Source organism: Vicugna pacos, chromosome 3 (assembly GCF_048564905.1).
Source record: "Vicugna pacos chromosome 3, VicPac4, whole genome shotgun sequence".
NCBI lineage: Eukaryota > Metazoa > Chordata > Mammalia > Artiodactyla > Camelidae > Vicugna > Vicugna pacos.
This window is the reverse complement of record NC_132989.1, coordinates 112890374-112916099: the sequence shown is the minus strand read 5'-3', so window position 1 is coordinate 112916099 and position 25726 is coordinate 112890374. Positions and strand designations below refer to the sequence as shown.

The 25726-nt window shown below is 45.6% G+C and overlaps 1 protein-coding gene across 3 annotated transcripts in view; it reads right to left on the bottom strand.

Annotated features, from left to right (window-relative positions):
* The window catches only part of CTNND2 (catenin delta 2), an 875933-nt gene that overhangs the window by 131218 nt on the left and 718989 nt on the right, over positions 1-25726 (bottom strand). For all 3 annotated transcript variants that reach the window (XM_015251739.3, XM_072958848.1, XM_015251743.3), the window contains 2 exons: positions 6070-6187; positions 812-997 (listed from right to left, as the gene is read on the bottom strand). In XM_015251739.3, coding sequence (XP_015107225.2) covers positions 812-997; positions 6070-6187 — 304 coding nt within the window. The remainder of the gene's footprint in view (positions 1-811; positions 998-6069; positions 6188-25726) is intronic.

The window sequence follows — 25726 nt, the reverse complement described above, 5'->3', positions numbered from 1 at the left end:
AAGGGCTGGGAATTCTCAGACTGCTACCCCCGTTTTCCAACAAGAAGTGCGAGGTCGCATATCCACAAGTTCCAAAACGAGCTATAAAATACGTGTTATTTACAAAACAGAAACAGGCTCACAGACATGGAAAACAGATGTATGGTTACCGGGGGGAAGGGGTGGGAAGGGATCAACTGGGAGTTTGAGATTTGCAGATACTAACTACTTCATACAAAACAGATGAACAATCAAGGCCCTACTGTGGAGCCCAGGGAACTTCACTCAGTATCTTGCAGTAACCTACAGTGACAAGGAATACACGTGCATCCAAGTACGGCTGAAACACGATGCTCTACACCAGAAACTGACAACATTGTAAACTGACTCGACAGGGAAAAAATATACGTGTTGGGTTTCTGTGCCTCTCTCCTCCGTTTCCCCTCTCAGGCCGCACCTATTCTGTGCCTTTGTACCACCTGCAAGGCACCCGCTTGCTCCCCACCGGAACCTCAATAAATGTGAGTCAACACAAAGAATCAGCACCTGCGTCTGACTTGACTGTGAGCTGGCACCCGAGAGCCTGCCGGCGACTCTAGTGGCTCTTTCCTTCTGAAATTTCCTATCTTGGTTTGGCTGTAGAACCAGAGGGGAATCACTGAGTGTTCCACTGTCTCAGCTGTGAAATCCCCACGGAGAAGCTATGCAGACGCATCCCTGCCTTTACGGCGTGTTGGAAAGCCAGAGCCCTGCGCCCGTGTTTGCAGACGGAGCGTTCGCGCAGCTGCGAGGGAAGGGGTAAGTGCATGCAGCTGAGAGTCACCCACGTCACCTGGTCTTGGGATTTCTTCTTCTTCTTCTTCTTGCCCCAGCACCCGGAGCTCTCCGCGTCTTTGCCGTTGGCCTCCCCACAGAGCAGCCCGTCCAGCTCATCCGTGCCCACGTGCTGTCCCTGAGACGTTTCCGCTGCCAGCCGGTACGACAGGTTCCTTAAAATGCACACACAGTTTTCCACGGTCTGGAGAGGCCAGAAAAAAAAAAAAAAGGAAGAGGAATGAATGAAAACTAGCCAGCACTCCTCCACCCGGAAAAGCAATCAATCTTCACGCACACGTTTTTCTCTGGATGCGTTTAGCCGGGGCCCCTAAAGAAGTCTCCCTTGACAGCTGCGGTGGAAAGAGTTTAGAGACGCTTGGAAAAGTCCTGAGACCTTATCTTCCCCTCAAAGAAACTACTTATGAACAATAGTTACTTTTATGAACAGCTGTCACTGTTGACTGAAGTTCACTTGTGAGTGAGGGAGAACCCACAACCACAGGAGGCCCTGGAGGCGGCCCACTCCCGGACCACTGCCGCCTGGGGATGAGGGCTCAACATCACCAAAAGTACGGATAACGGGACTTCCGTCAGCTCTGGGAGGGCGACACTAACGCTGACCGTCTGCCAGGGCACTTTCTGGGAGTAAAATGGGGCAAGGGCGGCAAACCGGGCCGTCCCAGGCAAGCCAGCGTCCGTGGCCACCAGGGATGCTGCGGATCCTCCTTGCCACGGCTGGTGCTCCCGTTTCCTTCGCGTGGGGGCTGAACGGTGGTTAAGGACACACGTCATACAGCTGAACGCCTGTGGAGCCTCAGGCCTCTGACTGCCGCTGTGTGACTCGGACGGCGCTCCCGATGTCTCTGTGCCTGAGTAACGCCCTCTGTAAGGTGACCCTAACAGTGCTCACGTCTTACGATGCTGTGTGGTTTAGGGGATTTAAAGTGTTCACGTGCGGTGGGCAGAATAAAGCTCCCCACCCCAAAGACGTTCACATCTTAATCTCCAGAACCTGTGAATGCGTTAGGTTATGTGGTGGGGGAGAGTTGACCTTCAGATGGCACGGCTGGGAGGGGACCACGCAGTCGGGCCCAGTGGACTGGACGGAGATCCAGATGGGCCCATGTAATCATGAGGGTCCTATAAGCAAAAGGGGGAGGCAGAAGAGTTAGGGTGAAACAGTGTGGGAAGGACACGACCTGCCATTGCTGGCTTTAGAGATGGAAGAAGGGGCCATGAGCCACGGAATGTGGGCGGCCTTCTAGAAGTTGTAAAAGACAAGGAAACAGATGCTTCCTAAGAGCATGCAGAAGGGATGCAGCTCTGTCCACACACAGATTTTAGCCCAGCAAGACCCATTTTGGACTCCCGATCTCCAAAACGGTAAGATAATAAATCTGTGCTTTTAAGTCACCATGTCTGTGGCTATGGAAACTAACCCACTGTGTACATACAAAGCAGAGTGCCCGGCACACAGTAAGTGCTTTACGAGGACACATCGTTAACAGTAGGGGAGGCAGTACCACTGGGAGGGCCAGGGCTTGTGACCTGGAGCTAATCCGTCCGTGATGGAGTCCTGGCTCCTCCATTTAATGAGCTGTGTGACCTTGGCCAAAGTACTAAATCTCTCTGTGCTTCTATTTCCTCCCAAAGACCCCACTGCCAAATTGGAGATTAGCTCTCAACATATGAATTTTGGGGGAAACAAACATTCAGTCCAATGCATCAACCTTTTGATTTTTGCTGGAATTTGAGGAACTGAAGGAAGAAGAAAAAAAAATACCTAACTTTCAAAAAGGATAACATAATGGTGGAAAAAAAAAACTGAACTGAACTAAGTTTTATTTTTAAAAGCACACCAACTTGGCTATCATTTTTAGTGACCAACTGTGCAAACAGCCACCACTCAAGGCAGGGGACATTGTTCCATTTTACAGATGAAGGAAACAAGACTGGAAGCCATCAGAGACTCATAGCAGAATGTACCATTTCTCTCTTGTCCTGGGTTGGGACTGGAAGGGGGTGGGGGCTGCCAGGGTACAGATCCTGCACTGCTCCCACCTACAACTGGAATTTGGTAAAAGGCAGCAGATGTCTTTGACTTGACTCCTGGGGGCATGAAAATCAACCAGAAAAACCAGTTTTCAAGGTATATTTCTGGAGCCTTTGCCGTTCCAGACCTTGTCAGCTTTTCAAGGTTTCATGGGCTGCTAATCCCACAGGCTTTGAGTCAACTTGATTTTCTATTTCAAGCGTCCTCTCGGCATCAAAAAAGAACCGACATGAAAGCAGGTAAGCACAGGACGATGCATGAGACAGAGAAAAGTCTCTCACTGGAAGGAAAATGTTATGGCATAAGTCAGAACGATTTTTAAATCAGCTCAAACTGATTTTTCTTACATCAAAGACTTGGGAGAATAAACTTCTTTCTCATCCTGCTGTTTGTCCTCCCTGGGGGCACATCCATGCCTCTAGTTTAACAAATGACTACTGGGGAACAAATCTGCAGGTTCGAGAAATGCTCTATCATCTACCTGTGGCTGGGGGATGATCTGCAGAGAAGACGGATGGGGAGAGAGAAAGCGGCGGTGGGGGGTCGGGGGAGGAGGAGAAGAGGTGGTTTAGAGGGAAGGATGTGGGGGGGGTGTTCCCAGGAACCGAACTCATCTCTCTCCTTCAGCTTGTTTTAGGAGAATTACCAAGTCAAGCGCTTTTCTCCGAAGGGTACGGAAAAAAAAAAAAAAAAAAAGACCAGCGCCCGTCTTTCGTGGCGACACCAGCAGAAGGCGCATGGCAGCTGTTGGTTTTGGTTTCCATATCCATTGCTGTCACCAGAGCTTTCAGCAGCTCCTCTTGGTCACCAGGGTCATTTTGATTCCTTATTTTCTATTAGAAAGGGCTAATTTGGAAGCTGTCTGTAGAATGTGCCACCATATGTTACCCATTCAACAAACTGTCCCAATTATGGGAGCCGAGCTGAGGGCGTGCACGGCATCCAGGCTCTTTTACTCATTAACTTCGCTGGCCCCGGAGACAGCGTGCACTCACATTCTTCCCGCCTCTAACTTGTCGTCGTGAAAGCTCCGAAGTGGCCGAGCACAGGGCTGAGTGGAAAATAACAGGACAATAATAATACGTTTAAAACTGAACAGCACATTCTGGCCTGCAGAGCACCGCCGGGCGGTTAATCACATTTGGTTCTTTCACCAGCTACGAGGATCCTCCTCGTCTCCAAGGGGAGGTTGCTCGGGTCCTGCCTCTGGTCGCTGGGAGGGGGAGAAAGCACATCTGTCAGCATGGTCCTAATTTTTCCAGTTGACTCTTTGGTGGAAAACGTGGACACTAAGACAGAGGGTCTCCAAGCTCCGCCAAGAGTCTGAGGAGTCTGGTCATCCAAGGCATCAGAAAACAGCATGTGTGCCTCACAGCACTTTGATTTTGGACCACACTCTTGGAGGCTGCCTAACCCACCACACTAGTGGTGCGGGCACTTGGCCAAGGCAAGAGAAAGTTGACTCTTCTTTTATTTTCAACTGCAAGGCCCAGGCAGTATTCTCGCTTGCTTGGTCTCCATCACAGTAAGAGGCTTCAGGTCCCCTGCCTTAGTCTTTACCACTCGGAATATTAAGATCCTTGGCAGCTTCTGTGAAATACGAATTACTTTCAGCAGCTTTTTAAAAACTAAATCCCATGTCTGTTGTGTTAACAGGTATCTGTATATACTCAAGACATCTTCTTGACTGGTTGCCTCTTTAGGGACTTAATTTTCCTGTCAATGATATGAAAAGGTCTACAATGGCTGTTAAGGCTTTTACAAGAGAGGTTGATTCAGTCTTTTATAGAATATTTCACTTTTGCAATTGATAACATGTACACAGTAAATGAATGGATGCGAATGGAACTGAGTGGCAGTGTCAAGATGACAGTGTTCGTAACTGGACTGACCTCGTCTTAAAAGGGCTGGCGTCCCAGCAGAGATCATGGATTCCGATCTTTAGGGAGTACGGCTCAGGAATCAGTAACTTCCTAAACTTTTCAGTCACTCTAATGTGTAGTGAAGATTGAGAAGTGCCATGCGAAATCATCCCCATGCCATTAGCAACTAAATGAATAAAATCAGTCTTGTTTGTTCTTTATCTGACCTGCCAACTCAATTACATTATTCTGTATTCTCGATTGGAGTCCACTGTAAAGCTGGATCTACTAAGGTGGGTTCGCAATCCAAGATGCACATGGAATGACCAGAGGAAATTTCAGAGGAGCAGACATCGGAGACGAGAGTTGGACATTCGGATTCAGGGGGCTGTGGTAGGGGTGGGTCCAGGCATGCGCATTTATTAAATGCTCCAAAGGCAATTCTGATGAAGAGTTGGCATTAAAACTGTGGGATTAAGGCTTTGGTTCACAACCAGGGCCATTTTTTAATTCTTCATGGCACATTTGGCAATGTTTGGAGACATTTTTGTTTGTTACAATGGGGGTGGGGGGCACGGTACTGGCATCTTGTGGGTGGAGGCCAGGAACGCTGCTCAGTATCCAACAGGGCACGGGATCACCCCCAGTAAAGCAATACTCAGCCCAAAATGCCAACACTGTGGCTCTCGAGAAGAGCTTACTAAGGTGTCATGCTCACCACACCTATTACTTTAGAGCATCAGTAAAGTCTGTGTTTATAGGATATTATGAAATTACAGATTCTTATTTAAAGTGAATCAACACGAATCAAAAGACAAATTAAGATAAACAAAACAGCTCAAACACTGGAGAAGCTCACCCAATTCTATTTTGGTTTGTGAAGTAAAACACTGAGTAGACACTAATGATTAACATTTTGACAGCCTCGTTAATTTAGCATTTTGATGGCATTTATTTAGACTTCATCAGGCATTCTTTAAATGGCATTTGATAGAATTAAGCTGTGAAAAAGCTATCTTGTAAGAATACAGGCTTATTCAAATCTCAGGTAGTTTTAATATTTCCTTTTTCTTTTGAAAGTGGATTTTAGAAAATAAAGCTAGAAGACAGTGGGTACCCTGGTGTGTGAAAGTTTATACACTCATCTGGAACACCTGTAGTTTGAGTTACTTTAATTGTCACGTGCTACTAATCAAGAATTAAGTGTCTAGTTCTAGGCTAGGATTGGAAGCCCTGTCGATACAGATTTCAGACTCAAAGTATTAAACTCCGCGCTAACTCCTCATCCTTGTTAGCCGTTGTTTAGTCCCCGGACATCTTTATTCTGTAAGACGCTTCACCTGTGCAAACACAACAGACCTTGCTATCAATCTCACTGCTCCCCAGCGCAGACTGAATCACGTAGAGCAGCGCGTCCGTGAGCCCGTCGCACTCCCGCATCCTCCTGCGGGCTTCCTCTCCGGCCGAACTAACGTTCCTGCAAAGCAAAAAGGGTGTGTCAGCAAATGAATGGATCTCCAAAACAGAAAGAGACACACAGGCATAGAAAGCAAACTTAAGGTTACCCGGGGCAGTGAGGAGGGGGAGAGGAGGAGTAAATTGGGAGTTTGGGATTTGCAGATACACACTACTATGTATAAAATAGATGAATGACAAGGTCTGAGTCTATAGCACAGGGGACTGAATTCCATATCTTGTAATAGCCTAAAATAAAAAGAATATGAAAATGAATATACGTATATAACTGAATCACTATGCCATACACCAGAAATTAACATACCATTGTAAATCGACTATATTTCAATTAAAAAAAAGAGATGTGTCAGCATCCTTCATGGTGGTCATCAAAAGAGCGTTCTTCTGCCCACCTCCTGAGATAGCTTTAATGAAAACACTGCCTTTTCAAAGCATGTACCAAGAATATAGTTTTAATGAGTAGGAATGGCTTCCACAAATGCCTCCTAGAACCGGCTGAATCACAGATGTCTGCAACGGAACACTAGAGAGGGAGAATGCAGAACTCCAAACACGCCATCCCTGACAGTCCTGCGACCGCTAAGGACGGAGACTTTGGAAAAGTCTTCAAGGTCTGCTTCCCTTACATTCGACAAGGGAATCAGAAGCTCTTTGATTCAAAGGATTCCTCTTCTTTGAGAAGGCTGAAATTCCTTTCAAAGACAAAGCTTCCAACTTAGTGAAATATCTTACAGCCCTAAGTTCACCTGCCTCAAAAATATACCTACCTTGGCCCCACCAGAGGTAAACTTCTAAAATTTATCCCAAGAACATAAATAGAGGTTTAGGTGAAAACTGAGTCATCGGAGTGCCCATGGCACCTTTTATGGGTCGGAGAAGCCCAGGCTCCTTCCTGTAACGGCAAAGGGAGCTAAAGCCAACCGAAGGGGCCTCTTGTAATGGACACACAGCTGGGAGGCAGACAGCACGTCTCGACCTACAAGACACGAGACAATCCAGTCGAAGGTGAATCGTCGGGGTGCTTGTCGTCACGTTCTTCGTCTGCTAACCACGGCTAGGATGCACTTCCAGTAGAGACTTTTGCAGTGACTGACTCAGGGACAGCACAGCCTTTTGGAGGGGTGCTGGAGGAGGTGAGTTAACAGAAGGTACCAAGGGACAGAAAGAATTTAGAAACTTGGGGAAGGGTGATGGAAAGAGAGAATGATCTAGGTAGGGCAGTGGCTCTCAAACTATGGCTAGCAAAATAATCACATGGAGGGTGTGTTCCTGTAAATTGCTGGGACCCACCTAGGGAGCACAGGTGGAGTCGGATAATTTGCATATTTGGTGATGCTGACATTGAAAACCACTGCTCTGGCTCTAGTTCTGGTGGGAGGGTTTGGTTGGGGAGGGTAGTGTTCTCTGCTGACTGCTGAGGCCCACCACGTGGCAGATTTCAAGAATCTGTCACCTTGGGCAGAACCCACAGGAGTAGTTGGATAGAACGGATCTCCAAAAACACGCTGTAACTGACAGAGGTATTCTCATTCTGTTTTCCCAACAACCTTCCCCACTATACTTCATTCTGTTCAACATATGAGAAAACGGAGGCTCCGAGAGGTTGTTCAACGCCACATACATAGAAAATAGAGAAGCTGGAACAAAACCCAGGTCGGTGAAGCAGAGGAAAGCAAGGGCTTCAGGCGTGATACACAATATGGACTATATTTTTTTAGGAATTAAATCAAAATAAAATAGGCTCAATGCTAAAGTACTACTGAACATAAATGTTTTCTTTAATGTCTAAAAATTCTGTAGACATATTTACATAGGGTCTATCAGCATTTTCGTGTAACACTGGGGAAGGTTATTCAATTCAAATTAGTATTTTCGGCATTTGCTGATCTTGAAATATAAACAAAACTCCTCAGTTCCTTAGGTAACATAACTGAACAAATAGGAGAAGTGTTTTTAAGTGAAATGTTACAGATTCTGCCTTGGGGGGCCACTCCCCGTTTCTGACAGAATCCTTGGGAGGGAGGAAGGACTCCTCCTGGGAGAGAAACAGTGGTGAGAGGCACGCTGCATTATCCAAACTAGAAGGATGGCCATTTTAAGAGAGTATTTTCAGACCACTCATCCTTGAAATGATTTTCAGCAGGTTGAACTTGGACACTGAGAGAGTAATAGGTTTGACAAAAGTTCTAATCAGATCTCTTTGGTCAGAAGAATGCTGGGTGCAATGTATGATTATGTGTCTTAAATCCTGCCCCTTCATGCTGTGATGAGGTCATGTTTCCAGACAGAAAGATGGAATTTTGACTTGAAAGAACTGAGGGATAGCTCTTGCGCACCTTAGTCTCAAATATCCTCTACACTTTTCCTTCACTGATGAATGCTGTCTTCCCTGTGCAGCGTCACGATGGGGGCAGGCTGCCTCTTGATTCACAAATACACATCATAATGATCAGCCCTATTTTCATTGGTAATCAATGAACAGGCAGGGCCAGCCAAGGGGAACGATCAGGAATTAACAACTCTGTCAACATCGTAAATTTCTGATATCAATTTGAGCATTTTTTCTTTATTCTAGTTCCTGTTCGATTCTAGTCTAATCTCTAAAATTAAAAAAAAGTTACTAACTGGCTACTATATTAAAATGTGTAAGACACTGAGAAATGAAAAAGACTAACAAGTTATATATATTTTTAAGTGAACTGAGGTATGAACATGTCTCTTTTTCAGTGGGTAACGGTGTCCTACAAGCCTTTAGTTTGGTTGGGTTGGGTTGGGTTTCCACTTTTAATCAACTATCCCTGAACAAGTGAATTGTATCACAAGATTATCTTTGGTTTCTCCCTCTGGAGGAGAGGAAGGTTTCCTTTACTCCCTAGCACAAAATTTATTACACTTGTATGTTTCACTGTTTAAAAAGAAAAAGCCCAGTGACCTTGTGTATTGGTCACTGAACAAGTTAATCGTAATTATGGTCCTACGTAAGTGTTTTCACAGAGAGTCAATGCCCAACCTACAAAGTTCTTCCCTGCTGTTGTACTTAAACCATCTTCTGCTCACATTAGGGGAGTGATTTTCATGTCTTGCTAGAAACTGGTACAGCAAAATTCTATGCACAAATGTAGCATTAAAACAAATACTTGTAGCTATTTTTTCAAAAAGCACAATGATGCTATAATTTCTATGCCTTAGAAGTAATTTTTATAATCTTGATGGAATTGTCAGTTGATATGTCACTTGAAAATTTCTGCCTAAAGTGGATTCTATAATCTTTTTATCGAATAGATGAAAAATGAAACAATTTATTTCTATAGCTTACAATTAAAAGATATGACATCTCTTGCCATCATTCTTACTCAAATGTAACTAGCTAAACTGCTTTATTTTCCCTATCTTCAGTGCTGTTTGGCATCTCATTTCTCTGAGCTTCCATCACTCACTATGTTCATTAAAAAAAAATTTAATATACTGTGCTCGTAGGGTCCAAAGTGGAATTTACACGAAAGGCTCCAGTTTGCACGTCTCCACTTCAGATGGTCCGGATATGGGGGATCAAATCACATAGAAAAGCAAGGGATGAAAGTTTGAGTAATCAATCTGTTTGAAATCAGCCTCTCCCTTCTCCATACTCCCTTAGCTCTTTGAATCTTATTGATTGCTTATTGATCACCATTGATTTTGCATTGGCAATATTTAGGCTGTGACCTTATTGCTGCACTGGGACTTTCAAGGGGGCAGAAGGCATGTCATGGTTATTTGTATGCCCAGCGTGCAGCTGAGTGCCCGGTACATCCGAGGTGCTCAATGCGAGCTGGCTATTACATGCGTGCTTAGCTCTTGCAATGGACTGGAATTCACATGGAGTCCGGAACTGAATCACCTCTGTGCTTATTGGATAAGTATCAGATGTCTGTGACACCATCCATGCAGGCTTCTACTGCGATTTCTGTTCTGCCACTACAACCACCATCCTTGTAAACTTGTTCAGCTTGAGATCTGAAGTTTCTTATGATCGTTGATAACACTGATCATACACACTGAGTGCTGGAGCGAACTGCACGTTTGCTGCCGGAGGCCAATCAGGCTCTCCCCGGTGTCACACCCACCTCGCCCACAGGTCTGTAGGAAGAGTTTTCTGGTTCAAGACTACTTTGTCTCCCTGTGCTGTTACCTCCTTTCCTCTCCACCTCACCTGATTCTTGGCTTTTATAATCTGGCCTCCAGTGGGGTCATCTCATACCTGGCCCACGCCCCTTGAGTCCTGGGTTCCAGCCCTGCTAAAACTCCATACCATCCTTCCTATTGGCCCAGCCCTGCATATCTCTGGGCTCCTTGGCCTCATCTCCCAACTTATAATCAGCAGAGCCCAGATGCTGGGTCTCTGCAGGATCTGGGCTGGGTTCCTGAGACTGTAAACATGTGTGAGCGGTGGGACGGGTCAGCCAGAGGGCTTTAGAGAGCAGAGCTGAGGTCGTTTCAAGAAACACAGGTAGTCTGGAGGCAAAGCTGAAATATGAAGCCACCCACTCAGCAAGGCCTTGATGCCAACACATCAGGACAGGCAGGGGAGAGACAGAATCCATCACAGGTGACAGCACAGGGCAGATCTGATGTTCAAGTGGGTCTGTCTTTGCGGGGAGGGGTGGGAAGCATCCTCTTCTTGGTTGTCTGTTCCTTGCTCCCCACTACATAGGACCGAGCAGGAACTCAGTGAATGATTGCCGAATAACATGTTTTCAGGGCTGTCTACTTCTAGCCAGTAGTTCTCAACCATGGTGGTTTTTGCCCCCGGGGAACATTTACTAATGTCTGGGTGCCTTGGAACATTTTGGTTGTCACAGCTGCAGAGGGAAGGGTGTTCCTGGCATCTAGTATCTGCACGTGGTCAGGGCTGCTGCTAAACATCCTGCGATGCCCAGGACCAGCCCCCCAGGGAAGAATGCCGTGTGGAGGCTGAGGACCCTGTGCCGGGTAGCTAGGCTCCCTGAGGGTCTGATCTGCAGGGCTTCAGTACTGAACATTGCTCAGCCCAGTGGTTCTCAAACCTCTGCTGCATCCAAATTGTCTTTGGGACTTGATAAAAATTCAAAGGCTCAGGTCCTCACCCTAGTCCAATAACGCTGGGCCTCAGTATGTTCTGTCAGATTGATGCCAATCCACACCAGGGCTTGAGAATCGCTGTCCTAGCCCACAGCAGGGAATTGGGATATTTGTTGAATGATCCTGTAATCATCCACTGGAGCCACATGATACATGGATTTTTAATACTTGGTCATCTCTTCCCAACAGTAAAACCAAGCAGGACTCCATGCAGCCTTCCTGGGATAACCCTCTCCCCACCACATCCCTCCACCTGCCTTTTATCTGTAGAAAAACTTCAGCCAAAGAATATTTTTAATCAGAGAAGTGAGAAAATGTAGAAGCAAAGGAGATCAGTCAAACAAGACCAAATAATAGCTCACTCATTAAGCAGAGTCAAGAACCTTACGTTCCTCTTCAAGGACTATAGATAATATTCTGAGCCACATCCTTTGGACTGTTATGTAGATACTGAAACTCGAACCAGTGGAAGAAGTTAACTACAGAATGACCAGACTGTAGCCATGCCATAAGCTGCCACAATTCCAAGAACTGGCCTCAAAGAAATGGGAACAAATCACCCTGGAACTAAAGATTAACTGTACTTAAAACAATCACGATGACACTGATCAGACCACTGCGTGAGCAATTTCAAGATGATTGTGGGAGCTGGCTGTGCTGTTCTGCAGTAGCCCCCTCCCTCCACCTGTATACCCCTGAAGCTCCCCTTTAAAAGCTTTGTGCCCTGATTCACAGAGGGGAGTTGGCCTTTGGACATGAGTCCAACTTCTCCCCTGGTCGCTGGTCTCTGAAATAAAGCAACCTTTCCCTTCCTACCAACACTTGTCTCTCAAGTGTTAGCTTTTGAGTAGCAAGCAGCCAGACCTGACTTTGGTAACAACAGGGCAGGGGGCATCGTGGCCCCCACACCAACAGTGATGCATTTAAACCAATCGCCACAGTCTTTTACTTGGCACCCTTTGAAAATCTGGAAACAACACTAAGTTGTGAGGGGAAATCTAAGTAAAACACACATGTGAATCCTCTTTATTTCTTGACCTTGTGACCACCTACTCAGAAACCAATGAAATTAATCTGATCCGTAACATGGGGATGGGAAATTCTACCAATCATGCTCAGGCCTTTCTCCCATGAAGAGGGCTTGCTTTTGCTTTAGCTGGAAGCACCACGTTTTAAAGAGATCTTTCTGTCTATGAATAACTAAATCAGAAGTCAGAGAGTAAATATTATAGGTTTGGGGGCCACATGGGGTCTTTGTTGTTTCTTTTCCTTCTTCTTCTTTTCACAACCTTTTAAAAATGTAAAATTCATTCTTATCTGCAGTCAGAGGACAACAGCTCACTGGTGGGATTTGGCCAGTGGGCCACAGTTTGCCAAGCCCTGACCTAGATTCTCATCTAAAGTCCAGTTAGAGGGTTCAGGAGGGGGTCTCTAAACCCTTGATATTTTGCTCAAAGTTGAGTATACTTCTGTGTGGAACCATTGTAGGAAGAAAAGGTAGCAGAGGTAAGTCAATTCAAACTAACAAAACAACCCACCTTGACTGGGCACCTGCTGTACTCCACACGCTATGCCAAGACTTGGGATAAAGAGAAAAACACCCGGCCCTTGACCCAGGGAGCTCAGAGTCCAAGAAGGTAAGCAGGCACACATTTAATGTGCCTGGATCTGGTCTCATCAACACAAAACTAGCAGCAGGAAGAATCAGGGAAACAGTCTCCTTTGGAAGTGAGGGCCAGGCACTTCCAGTCGTATCTGGATGTTCCTAGAAGCAAATACAGGATGGCATGGATGGACGTTTTACTGCTCACCTTCACTGCAGCTGTAATTAAAACCTTTGCTTAATTATAGATTAAAATTAAAGATTAAAATCTTTGCTTAAATTATGATTCTGTAAACTTGGACATCGATTGTTTTCCTTAACATTTGCAGCAGCAAGTCACGGGTGTGACTTAAGAAGTAAGACCACAGAGTACAATATATATGTTCTTAGCAAGAAGGCAATTTGTGGAAATTTAACAGAAAGCACCTTCAAATTTGAAAGGTGCACATTGGCTTACGGGCAGTTTTAGGTGCCATGACAGTTCCTAGCTGACCATAAAAGATCAAAAGGGGGGCAAGGCCCAATTCCTGGAAATTCTTGCCCCTTCCTCAAAATAGTTGCAATAATTCTTCCTACTTATTAGCATATGAAATTGCAGAGCCCATAAAAACTAACAACCCCACCTCGCAAGGTCACTCTCTCTGTCGTCTTCTGAGATGGCCTGTACTCGTCCATGGAGTTTGTATCTACTTTTACTTTAAACCAAACCCCCCACACCTCTCAGCCTCTCTCCCTCTTGCATTCTGAGATGATCCGAATTCTGCATACGGAGTGTGTATCTCCTAAGCTGCTTTCCCTTCTGAGTGAGATGAATCACACTCTGTCTGTGGAGTGTGCGTCTCCCTGAATAAACTTACTTTCACTTTACTGTGCCTCCCTCTTAAATTCTTTCCTGCCCGAGACAAGAACTTACTCTCTGCCAACATCTTTGGTGAGCCAGCCAGGAGGACTTGGTAAGTCTTGGCCTCTCCCCTCCCTTGCACTTGACAGGCCGGTCTTTCCCTCTCTTTCTCTCCCTGCCTCGTCTCCTTTCTGCATCTCTATCTCACTCTTACTTTTGCAGTTTTGGAATTTTGAGCTGAAGAGATTTAGGACTTTGACTTGAAACCCAGGGATGGGATGAAAATAGGAGTACATGGAGACCTTAGCGGGGACCACAGGGCAGACTGCGGTAGGCCAAATAATGGCGCCCACAGATGTCCATGTGCTAATCCCAGGAAACTGTAAATAGGTTGTCTAACACGAGAAAAGGGACTTTGCAGATGGAATTAAGTAACGGGCTTTAAAATAAGGAGACTGTCCTGGATGATCCCTGTGGTCTCAATTTAATTACATGATCCTTAATATAGCAGAGAACATGCTTTGGCTGGAGTCAGAGAGAAGCAGCAGAAGGGAAGTCAGAGAGATTTCAGCATGAAGATTCAAGTTTCCATTGCTGGTTCTGACCCACAGGGGATGACATGCAAAGATGAGAGAGAGGCTGATGGCTCTCAGCTGACAGTCAGCAAGGAAACAGAGACCTCAGTCCCACCACCACAAGGAACTGGATTTGGGTCACAATCTGAAGGAGACTGGAAGCAGATCCTCCCAAGAGCCATTAGTAACACTTTGATTTTAAGTTGGGGAGACTCACGTCAGAATTCTAACCCACAGAAACTGTAGAATAAACGTGTGTTGTTCTAAGTCACTAAGTCTGCAGTCATTTGTTATAGCACCCATAGGAAACTAATACCCAGGTTTTAGCTTGTTTTACTCAAGGGTAAATGGAATTCTTCCCAACACCATCCCTCAATGTTTCACATCCCACCTTTTCCCTGGAAAACCGTTCATGAGCAGTGGGCTCATGCAAGTTTTAAGAAGATATTTCCAGATGATCAAAAAACTGTATTGGTTTGATCAAGACCAAAATACCCCATATATAAGAAAATAAAAATTCTTCCTAGGGGTGTGTATGTTGGGGGTTGGGGTGAGGTGGAGTCCTCGACTATGCAAGGCCAGACGGTGTTCTGTGTAACTCAGAGCATAAGAAGGCCCCCTGCACAAGAAACACTGATGTGATGCGGTGATGCACCTTTGAAGGCAAAAATATGCTGCTTTAATTTACTTCTCCTCATCTCTGATCTGATTGACCACAAGAGTGCCTCCAGGTAAGCGGGCATCAGCTTGGTCCAGGATGCTCTCCTGATTGACTGACAGCCTTCACTTCTGCCAAGTCCTCTTTCTGGAAGTGCAGAAAGTCCAGTGGTTACTACCCTACACTGTGCGGGAAATAAGTGGGCTGGGTTGTAAGGGAGAGAAATGAGGCAGCCTCTGAGCTCTGCTTGAGTGAAGTCTACAGTGCAACCTCATTACTTTAAGTGAATTCTCAGAATATCATCCGAAACGCCAACCGTGAGTACGAAACGGGTACGGAACAGCATTAGGACCAGCCCTGCCTCCATAAACTTTTACTGGAAGGTTGAGTTTACTCTTGATTTTTCTCTCTACATGTGTGTTTTTAAAGCTGGTACTTCATCATAGCCAAGTCAAAAAAAATTCCAGAGTCATAAATTTCCCTTTCCCTCCCTCCCATCCCTCCTTCCTTCCTGTCTTTCTCTCCCTCTCTCTCTCTTTTTCTTTTTTTTGGTTTAGCACAGTCTTGCAGTTTGGATTCCTGCTATGTACCTTACTGTCTTCTCCCAAGGGAGACAATTTCTTTATAAATCAGGACAGTGATGGCTTGGTAATTGCTTTGCTGAGCTGCAGGGACAGCACGCTTCAGTGATTTAAAGACCAACAGCCCGTCGGGGCGGCCGTGAACACTGCTGCCGCGCTGTCCTCAGAGTGGAAGTCCCTCCGTTGACACCTCCACCCCTACTCATAAATGGAAACCAGGAGAGAGAAACGGAGGAGCTCCTCTGAGGTTGACTATTCAACTCTGCGCCTTTCTAGGGCCGCCTAGACGCGTGCCTTCTGGAGTTAGTCATGCATCACGCACGCTGTTCCAGAGATGCCCAGGGCGGAACCAGAAACACCTGAGTTAAAAGACACCCTATCGCTGTCAAGTACTACCTAGGGTTTCAGCTGCACGATTCCAATTAAAATTGATGGACGCCACAGAGTTAAGTGCTCTATGGAATGTCTGCTGTAAGTTTCCCATTGGGCTAAATTGCAAGGAAGTCACAGGGAAAAAAGCATGAACGCTGCACGGCTAAAACCGTTAACTGTGAACCTAATTGTGCCTGTGGTTCTTTGTGCTCTGAAAACACCCACAATTGTTTCCTGGCTTGGAGCACTGGGGACATGGGCTCTGCTCACTGTGACTTGAGACTTCAGTTACCCGACCACATCGCGCGCTTGGAGCGGTGCCACGTGGCCCACTCCCCTGGCCCATCGATGCCCACCTCCCCTGAATTCCACTAACTTGTGACATATTTCCCTGGCACTTTTGTGGTGGGCTCTTATTTCTACTGTGCCGACAGTATGAGGGTGCATCTCACCTTGGAAGCCCCCACATCTGACCCTGGTCCTGGCACCTTGGTTTCCCATCAAGTCTATGCGCCACCACCTCTGAAGCGAGCACTTCCACAGAACAGAGCTATCTGCTAGCCGTGTCCCCATCACAAATACAACAACAACAAAAACAAAATGCCTTGGGCCAAATGCAAATTAGGTTCAAATAGGAATAAAACCCAGTGTTTTCTTCCTTTCCTGCTAAACTGAATGATTTCTCATCTACCAGACACGATTTAACGTCAACCACAAAACCAGGGCTTTGAAATACATATAATAAATTGATATGCTAGGAAACAGAGAAAGAGAAATGCAATATTCGCTTCACCAAGCCGGCAGCTTCCCGGAAAGAGAGCATGGTGGCTAAATAAACAACGAGCAAGGCTGAGGCCATCCAATTCCATGTATTTTGGGTCCTCTGTCTTCTAAGAAGGCGGAGAACAAAGCTGACTAATAAAGGATTATAGGTAATTGGCTACTTGCCTTTTAAATGTCAGACTGTGGGTTTGAAAAAACTTTCAAGATTTGGCATTATGTTCTGGATTACTAATAGCTATTATGAAAACAACCTTCCTAACTTTCATTTCAATTCATCACCTGATTCCCCATACGCAGTTATGTCATCTTTCAATTTATTTACTCGCAGGAAATTTTAACAAATTGTACTTCAAAGAGTTATTAAAGCTGGGGAATCCACATGATTTTTAAAAGCTCACTCATCTAGATGAAACATTTTCCTTGAGGTCCATTTCTTACTTTCATAATGGCTTTGATCACTCACTGATACCATATTGAGGACCAACAACAACAGTAAAAAAAACTGCAAGTCTCATCAAAGGCAAAGAAGTGCATTTACTCTTGTGTCTTTATCCTTTCCCTCTACTCCTACCCTACTGTCCTCTGCACAGTTCCCCAGCGCCTCCCAAATATGGATTTGTTCTGCGATTTACTGTCAGCCTGCTGCCATCAGCATCTCCCCAAGCTGACCGCTCGTGGTCCTCGCCCAGCATGGGAGGGCAAGTGATTATAAGAGGGAGCCGCCAGATACAGGAGGAGAAAGAAATCCCCTGTAACTCTGCTGCTCCAGGCCAGATGCCTGGTGGTAACTATCCCTCTCTGCTTTTTAAAAGTCTTCTTGCTTTTCTCACATTACCTCCTGGGAAAACATCTCCTTAAATTTGTGGCCAAATCGCTAATAAAAATAGTCCCTGGATCAAAATAACTTAAGTCTCAAAAGGGAAGGAGGTGATTAAATTTTTTTCCTTTAATCTCTTAAAATATACCCATCTCTCCTAATTGCTATTTCATGAATTTAGGCATCTTGACGACTCACTCAGTAATCTTTTATTTGGACCAAAGAACATGATAAATGATGCAGGGAAAATGGGGTGCAGGGGAGGGATAAGTTAGGAGTTTGAGACTAGCAGATACAAACAACCATAAACAGAATAAACAACAAGGTTCTACTTTATAGCACAGGGACCATATTCAATAATTTGTAATAACCTACAATGGAAAAGAATACGAAAAAGAACACACACATGTGTAATTGAATTACTATGCTGTACACTAGAAACTAACACAGCATTATAAATCAACTATACTTCAATTAAAAAAAATGATGGAAAAATCCAGACTCCAGTTACTTTGGCCAGAGATGATTCTACAGTTTTAGCTAAGTGAAACAAACAAAGCCAATCTTGGCCAAAAAAATGAATTAAAACTACAGAAGGTGCCTCTGGACCACTTTCTTTTCTTCCTGTTTTAGAATGGAAATATCTATTTGTGTTCCATCTGTAGGGGTGGCAGATGCCAGGAAGGAGGAGAAACTCTAAGAATATATATATATGTATCCATTGTATAAGAAAAACATAGAGAACTCAGTAAAACTAAGATCATTGGGCCTTTCAATTTTTTTCTGAAAATAGCTTTCATCTCTGGAAAAATTTCTGAAATACTTACTAAAAAAAGTAGGCACCAGCTTCTTAAAGAGGAAAGCCAATGTGATCTTTCAAGTTTATGCATTAGTCTTGATTGCAATTGAGTAATAACATTGGAAAATCGGTATCAGAACTGGCCAAAGAAAGTCACATTTTAAATTCAAGGCTGCTATATACCTATATAGTTTAATTGTTTGCCTCCATTCTTGTTTTGAGTGGACTTTTTCTTTATGGTCATGGTAGGGCAAATTCTAAAGATGTGTCTTCAAGATTGCTGACCCCCCGGTTGTTCAATCAAACACTACTCTACGTACTCTTGTGAAGGAGCTTTGTAGATGAAATTAAGGTCACTAATCAGCTGACTGTAAGACAAGGACGTGATCCTGAATTATCCTCCTGGGCTCAGTGTCATCACATGAGCCCTTAAAAGCAGAAGAGGGAGGCAGACGAGTCAGTCCAAGAGATGCAGCTGAAGAGGGGGTAGGAGAGATGAGGAAAGATGAGGAAAGAGGGCCTGATACTGCTGGCTCTGCAGATGGAGGAAGGGGACCACCAACCAGGGCAGGCGGTGGCCTCTGGAAGCTGAGAGCACCTCCCAGCCCACAGCCAGCAACGAAACCAGGCCCTCAGTCTATAACTACAAGGAACTGAATTTGGCCACCAAGAAAGACCCAGGAAGCAGGCTCTCCCCAGAGCTTCCTGAGAAGAGCCCACTGGCAGACACTTGAGGAACCAGCCAAACCCCCTGTACTGCTGATGGACACCACTCTGAGACAGTAAGTTTGTGTTGTTCTAACCCATGAAGTTTGTGATAATTTGTAATGGCAGTGATGGATCAAACACTCCACTTCCACATCCACAGAAGAAAAAATTTCATCATGATATTATTCATAGATGTTCATTTTAATATTTCTGCTAAAATGTTTCAATACTTTGAGACAAACATTTTGCATCTTCCAATGGAGCCATTTTAGATGCTCTGAATAATAAGATGTCATCGTTAGGATTTCAGATGCCTCTTGTCGCAGAAGTGGTAAGCTGACTGCGTCTCTCACCAGCCCCAGGTAACCTAAACGTGACTTTTCTCGGTTTACTGCCACCAGATGGCTTGCCCTCAACATGAGAACAGGATAATGGCACCACTGGGTGCACAATTTCCTTTTACTGCTTTAGTGGCAAAGGGAGTGATGCTTCAAAAATTCAAGAATTATAATGCTGCAGAGAAAGGTCACACAGCAAAGACAGTTTGAGGAGCCACAGAGTCTCATTAAAAACAGCTCACAAGCTGGCCATGAAGAGGCTGGTTTCAGTGTCTTTCCTCGCCACACCAAATAAGCAGCGGGCTGCTCACCTGTTAGGGTACTTGTGTCATTCTCCCAATCTAGAGAAGTGTTCAGGTTTTATTTAAAAATTGCACACTTAACCAGCTCAGTGTATTCTTAACTACCCTGAGAATAACTGAAAAACAAAAGGCAAGACTTGTGCCCTCCGCCGCCAGCCCAGGGCACACGTGTCTGGCTTTACTGCTCCCTGTAAATGATAACTGGTCTCAGAATTCCGGCACAAGACGCACAAAGCGACTTCACGCGGAAAATGTCCAGGCAACAATGCACCACAGAAATAATCTAGAAAAGGTAATTTGGAGACTCAAGATTTCTCTAACATTCATTTTATTACAATTCCCCTTATTATCAATCCTTTTACATGTGCTAACATGCGAAGCTTTTGATCTGTTAACCAATCAAGGAAAAAAGTTACAGAAATGACAGAGCAGGATGATCGCATTTTTGTGCAGAAGAGAAGCAGGGAGAGGATCCTCACATATTATACAAATTGACCGGCTGTTGGACCAGTAGACCCAGTGACTGAATCCAACGTTTCCCTAAAAAACTCCCCTAGAAACACAATGTACTACTTTACTTTTAATCACAAATATTCACCATTGAATATTTTTATAGAACATGCCAAAAATCAAGTATATAGTTCATTCCAACGCCAAAGAAATTTAGAATTGCTTCAAGTGTAAAGCAACAGTTCCTACTTTTTTTTTCCCCACACGGACGCACCTCAAAGATAGGCGCTCAAGACTGACAGCGTCCCGTCGGCACTGGCCGCTGGTGGTGGGCTGTGGGTTACGAGCAGTTACCAGCCAGCCAGCCAAAGCCTCACTCCTGCTCTCCCTCTGGTCTGCATCCCCGTGTGTGGGCGGAGACATTTATCTCTAAGTTAGTGTGGATGATCTTTTTCTGCTTGGTTTTAATTCTGAATTTCCCTCGCTGTGGAGCCCCTGAATTATATTGGGATGGACAGAACAAGGAGAATGAGGCTGACAAGGAGCCTTTACAAAGTATCTTTGTAGTCACAGAGATCGAGAGAGGTGAATGAGGAGGAAATCTAAAAAGCAAAGACAAAAAAAGAGATAAAAATGCAACGGACAAAAAGAAAAGCAGGGCTAACTGGAACCTGTTTGGGGGCTTCCTTGAAGGTTATTTTGTTGTGCATCAATCACTTTAATTTGCTGGGTAAATATGGCACCACTCACTCTTGAATCCTGTCTTAACCACACACACATCTGCAAGGGCACATCTGTCACCTGCATCTTCAAGCATCTCTAGAATCCTCCTCCAATTTCACTGCCAGGTGCATAACACCAGCAACTCGTGTCTCTTAACTGGTCTCTCTGCCTCTGCCCTCATTCTCCCACCCCTCACGGAAGCTTCAGTGAGTCTTCTAAGATGTACAGGGGAGCACGAGTCCTGCAGCCCAAGACTCTCCTTTGTACTCAGAGTCAAATTCAAAGTCCTGCCCGTGGCACGTGCCGGGACGCCCTTCTTCCTTAGTCACTTGGCTGACTCCTACTCATCTTTCTTGCCTTTTTCGCAGGAAGGCTTCCCTGTTCCCCTGACCAGGTGAGATCACTTTGCTCTACGCTCATTCCTCATACCCTTTCATGATCCTCACCCCACTTCTATCACTTGCTTACTAACCCCCGCATCCAGTCCTCCGACACTCAGATCACAGAGCATCACGCTACTGGGGAAGAGGCAGAGCCTGGGCAGCCGGCCCTCAGGAAGGCAAGCTGCGGGAAGGATGGGTTAGTCAGGCAAGCTGACGAAGTCAAGACCAGCTCTGATGAGGGTCAGGAGAAACCAGACAGCCGCCCCAGGCCCCCTGTATCTGTACTGAGAAGCAGAAGCTGTCAGCAGGCTGCCCTCGACAGTCCCACATCTCCACCCAGGGTGGAATGTGCTCTGTGGCTAAATATGCATGACTGCTTGTCGGCTTGTGATTCATTTCCTTGCTTGTCAAACGGACGAGAACTTTCTAGCATGGGAAGGAGACAGAGGACTAAGCGACAGTAATACTAATGCACTGTAGCCACAGAAAAGACATAAATTTGGAAGCCAGCACTAAGACAGCTTCCTCCACCCGTTCCTTCTCCAGCCCTAGTCCATAGAGAGTTCAGAGACAGACCAGGCGACGTTCTTATCTCAAGTACGTGAAAGGAATTTCAGGCAAGAGACTGCAGCTGAATCAGGGAGTGGAGATTTTTGGGGAGCCAGGGAAAAGGATGCTCACAGGGAGAGAAAACACCAGGAACACTGCCACACCCATCTGTTAGCAGGTCCTGGTTTGTGTCATATAATGTGGGTGAATACTGGCATTGCTTTGTAAAGATAGCAAGTATTTTATGCTCCGAAAGTCAGCCTGGAGGAACAGAAAAGCTTTGGTGTCAAATTTCAACTCGGATATGATCTGCCCTGCCTTGGGTAACACATTCAAACCTTCGGTTTCTCCACCTGCAAAGTGGGCTTGTGTTTTGAGAGGATTAGATGAGGCAAAGTCTGTGAAGTACCGGGAGCCAGAGGAGACCCAATGCTTAGCCCCCAACTCTCCCTTGATCATTCCCGGTAACTTCCACGACTTTCATTACAATTGCATGATGGCTGCAGTCCACAGTCAGCAGCCATCAGTTAAAGTGAGTTTCCTGTGGGCCAGGCCCTAGTGCCAAGCTATTGATGTATATGACGGCAGGGCCCACACAAAGCCAAAGTAAGCGAGGTCTTCATTCAGTGCAAAATTTAAGGGGATGCCAAAAAATTCACTACTCATCAGAAATATTACATATTTTTAAATTGTGGCAAAATAGAAATAACAAAATTTATCACTGTAACCATTTTTTGGGGTACAGTTCAGGAGCATTAAGTGCCTTCACACTGTGTACTAGGTATTATTTTAATGCAATATTTTTTCATCAAAATTAATGAAAACAATCCATGATGAATGATATACCACAACTTTAAATGAAGATGGGGTCCAACCCTGCACAGCTCAGTCTTACCCTCCCCTGCCTCATCTTAGCCCTGATCGGCACCACCACCACCACGGCCATTTACAGACGGAGAGATTGAGGCTCAGAGAGGCTGCCTCGCTTGCCCAAGATCACACAGCTAGTGGGTTTCCAGTCAGATCTGGACTCGAATGCCAGCTCCTCTCGGTTTGGACCCTAAACTTAGAATGACATCCCATAAGAACATCACACCTATCTCAAAGGCCGTGCATCCGAGGCTTCCAGCGCACGGCCTGGACACAGTCGGGCTCAGCAAACAGAGCCAGGGCCATTGCGGTTCCACGGGTCACTCTGCCAGCTCTGCAATCCCTTCCCCTCTGCCTCACCTCTGCCCCTAGTCCATCCTCCTCCTGCGGGCACAGCTGAATCTCAACCGCACGGGAAACACTGTGTCTCTAACCACTTTCTGCTCCCAGGGCTCCCCGTGGGCTGTACAAACAAATATGAGCCCACCATGAAAAGGAATGACGTGCTCACGTGCGGTGCCACATGGATGACCCTTGAAAACATCACGCTAAGGGAAAGAAACCAGACACAAAAGGCCATACGTATTGTGATTCCATTTAAATAAAATACCCAGAATAGGTAAATCCATAAAGGCAGAACACAGGCTGGTGACTTCCAGGGCCTGCAGGAGGGAGAATGGGGAGTCGCTGTGTAACAACGGGTCCAGAGTTTCTTTGGGGCGTCATGAAAATATTTTGGCACTAGATAGAGGTGATTGCACTACATTGTGAAATGCCACTAAATTGTTCACTTCTAAATGGTTAATTTTATGCTAAATGAAAGAAAAATAAGGGTAGGGAAGGAAATGCTGGGGAGGTGGTGGGGGGACTTCATGCTAGAGTCAAAATTGAAGGGGCCCCTTGGGAAAAGAGATGCATTTTTGCTGCTGGTCTGATCGACCCACAGGCCAGGTTAACCTGATCTTTGTGGTTCATTGTGCTTCTTGGCCTTTGGCTTCACGTAGATTAAAGCCTTTGGAGTGTAAGAAATTTCTAAAGAAAGAAGAGGAAGCTTACAGGCCCTGAGCGGTGACAGGTGAGGGCTGCCTTTCTCCAACAGCCTTCCTGTCTCAGTGGCCACTTGGGTGCCCTGGGCCCACAGCTTCGCCTTTCTGCGAGATCGTCCCCTGCCGGCCTCCGGGCGAAGATGCTCAGACATGTGTCTTCTGAAGGCCTGTCTCAGCTAGCAGGGGGTCCTGGCTGGGCACTTGAGGGGACACAGGAGGATAATCATCCCCATCATCTCCCCTCAGACAGGAATGAGCCCTGGAGAATCATAATACACCCCAGCATCAGTTCTTTGTGAGTCTATTACTATGGGTTCTGGCAGAGGACACTTGGCTCCACCTGATTTGGGAGGCACTGGCCTCTTAATCTGTTTCTGTTCCTTGTCAGTGACAAGGGTCAAGGACAAATGCCTTTAATCACGTTTGCTAGTTGGGCTGATGGTGCTGCCTGCAGAGGAGAAATAGGTCAAGTTCCTCTGTGTTCTAGGAAGGAACTTACCAGGACAGCCTGCGTGCCTGCTAAGGAGTAATAGCCCTTCCGGTCCCGTGCAGATTCCAAGAAAAGGCCCGAAACCAGTTTCCTCCAAAAATGCGAGGGAGGACTCACTCCACGCAACAGACCACAGGCTTTACAAGGACATAGAGCTTTTCCTTCTTTGAGTTAATTATTTCTGGCAGTAAGCCTCACTGGCTCCAACCACTTGACCCAAACTTGTGCAAAATAGAGAGCTCTCAGCAGTAAGCGCCAACTGCGATGACAATGCTTCCGTTTGGCAGCGCCTTCATCTGTTTATATAAATTCGCCTGCAGTTACCAATTACACTGCTGGCCCAAAAAAGGCCAGGCCACACGTAAGCCCAGGAAGAACAATGGTCTGGACACGGAAGTCCAGACAGGGCCATTACGGAGAGTTATGGGGGATGATTAATTAGCTGGCCTCTTCCTGGGTATTGCCATTCTCACACAAAATCCCTGTGCTAACACAGCTACTTTCTGGTAATAAGTTACCTTAAAAGAAATGTAATTAGTTGTTGGGATTCATTAGTCCCAGTCTGTGTGTCCACAGTGCAGCATCTCCTTGCTAGCTGAGTACCTGTTATTGGGGAATAATGGTGTATTCGTACCTCTTTGAGATAATAACGAAGGATGTAGGATTAATCTGAAGTCCTGGCATGTTTGTCCTTTTACTAAGCAGACTGAAAAACTAAAAATGAATTTATGATGCAGACAGAAAAGCAGTGTCCTGAAAATCTAGTGTGGAAGGTTGCCAACTCGTTGGCATGCTACTCCTAACTATTGCTTCTTTTGCTTAATCCTTTTGGAGGCAAGAAAATGTAGACCAGGGGTGAAATCTGGACAGGGCTGCCCTCTCTGCGATTTCCTCAGCTGAAGGAAAATATTTCAGCTGGCAATTCTGGAAGCATCTGCCAGCTCAGAACAAGAACTTTCTAAGAAGAGCTAAAGAATAATGATTTTTACTTTCAGCAGCTTCCCCAATTCTATGTGTCCAGAATAAGCAACCTCTATGAGATGATGAAGGACCTGTCACAGAGAGGCAACCTGGAGCCCTAGGATGCAGGGACCCAAGTGGTGGTTCCCTATATTCATCCCAACTGCAGCTCTCCTTTCTATGATCCTGAAGCCACCATGGCTTTCTGAGTTCACAGATCCCATTTCTCACCCCTCCCTATCACAGCTCCAGAGGGTGATGGAGAGGAGCTCAGGGAACTGGACCTCTCACTCAGCTTCACAACTCCCCATGCCACCGCCTCACACTAGCTGGGTGCAGCAGGACTGTACATCTACTCTTCACTCTGAATCCATAAGACAGTGGATAGGAGGCATAATCTCTGCATTAGTGCCTTTGGAAATTCATGGCTCTCATTAGTTATGTCTCTCTTTCCTCCAAGAGCAATCATAACTGAAAGTTGGAATCTTCATAAATGTCACTGAACATGGGCTACCCTGCACAAAGGCTGTGATGTTCTTCTATGAGTTGTACTCATTTCCTTGGTTATTTTGTCCCAAATTTGGTAAATGCTGGC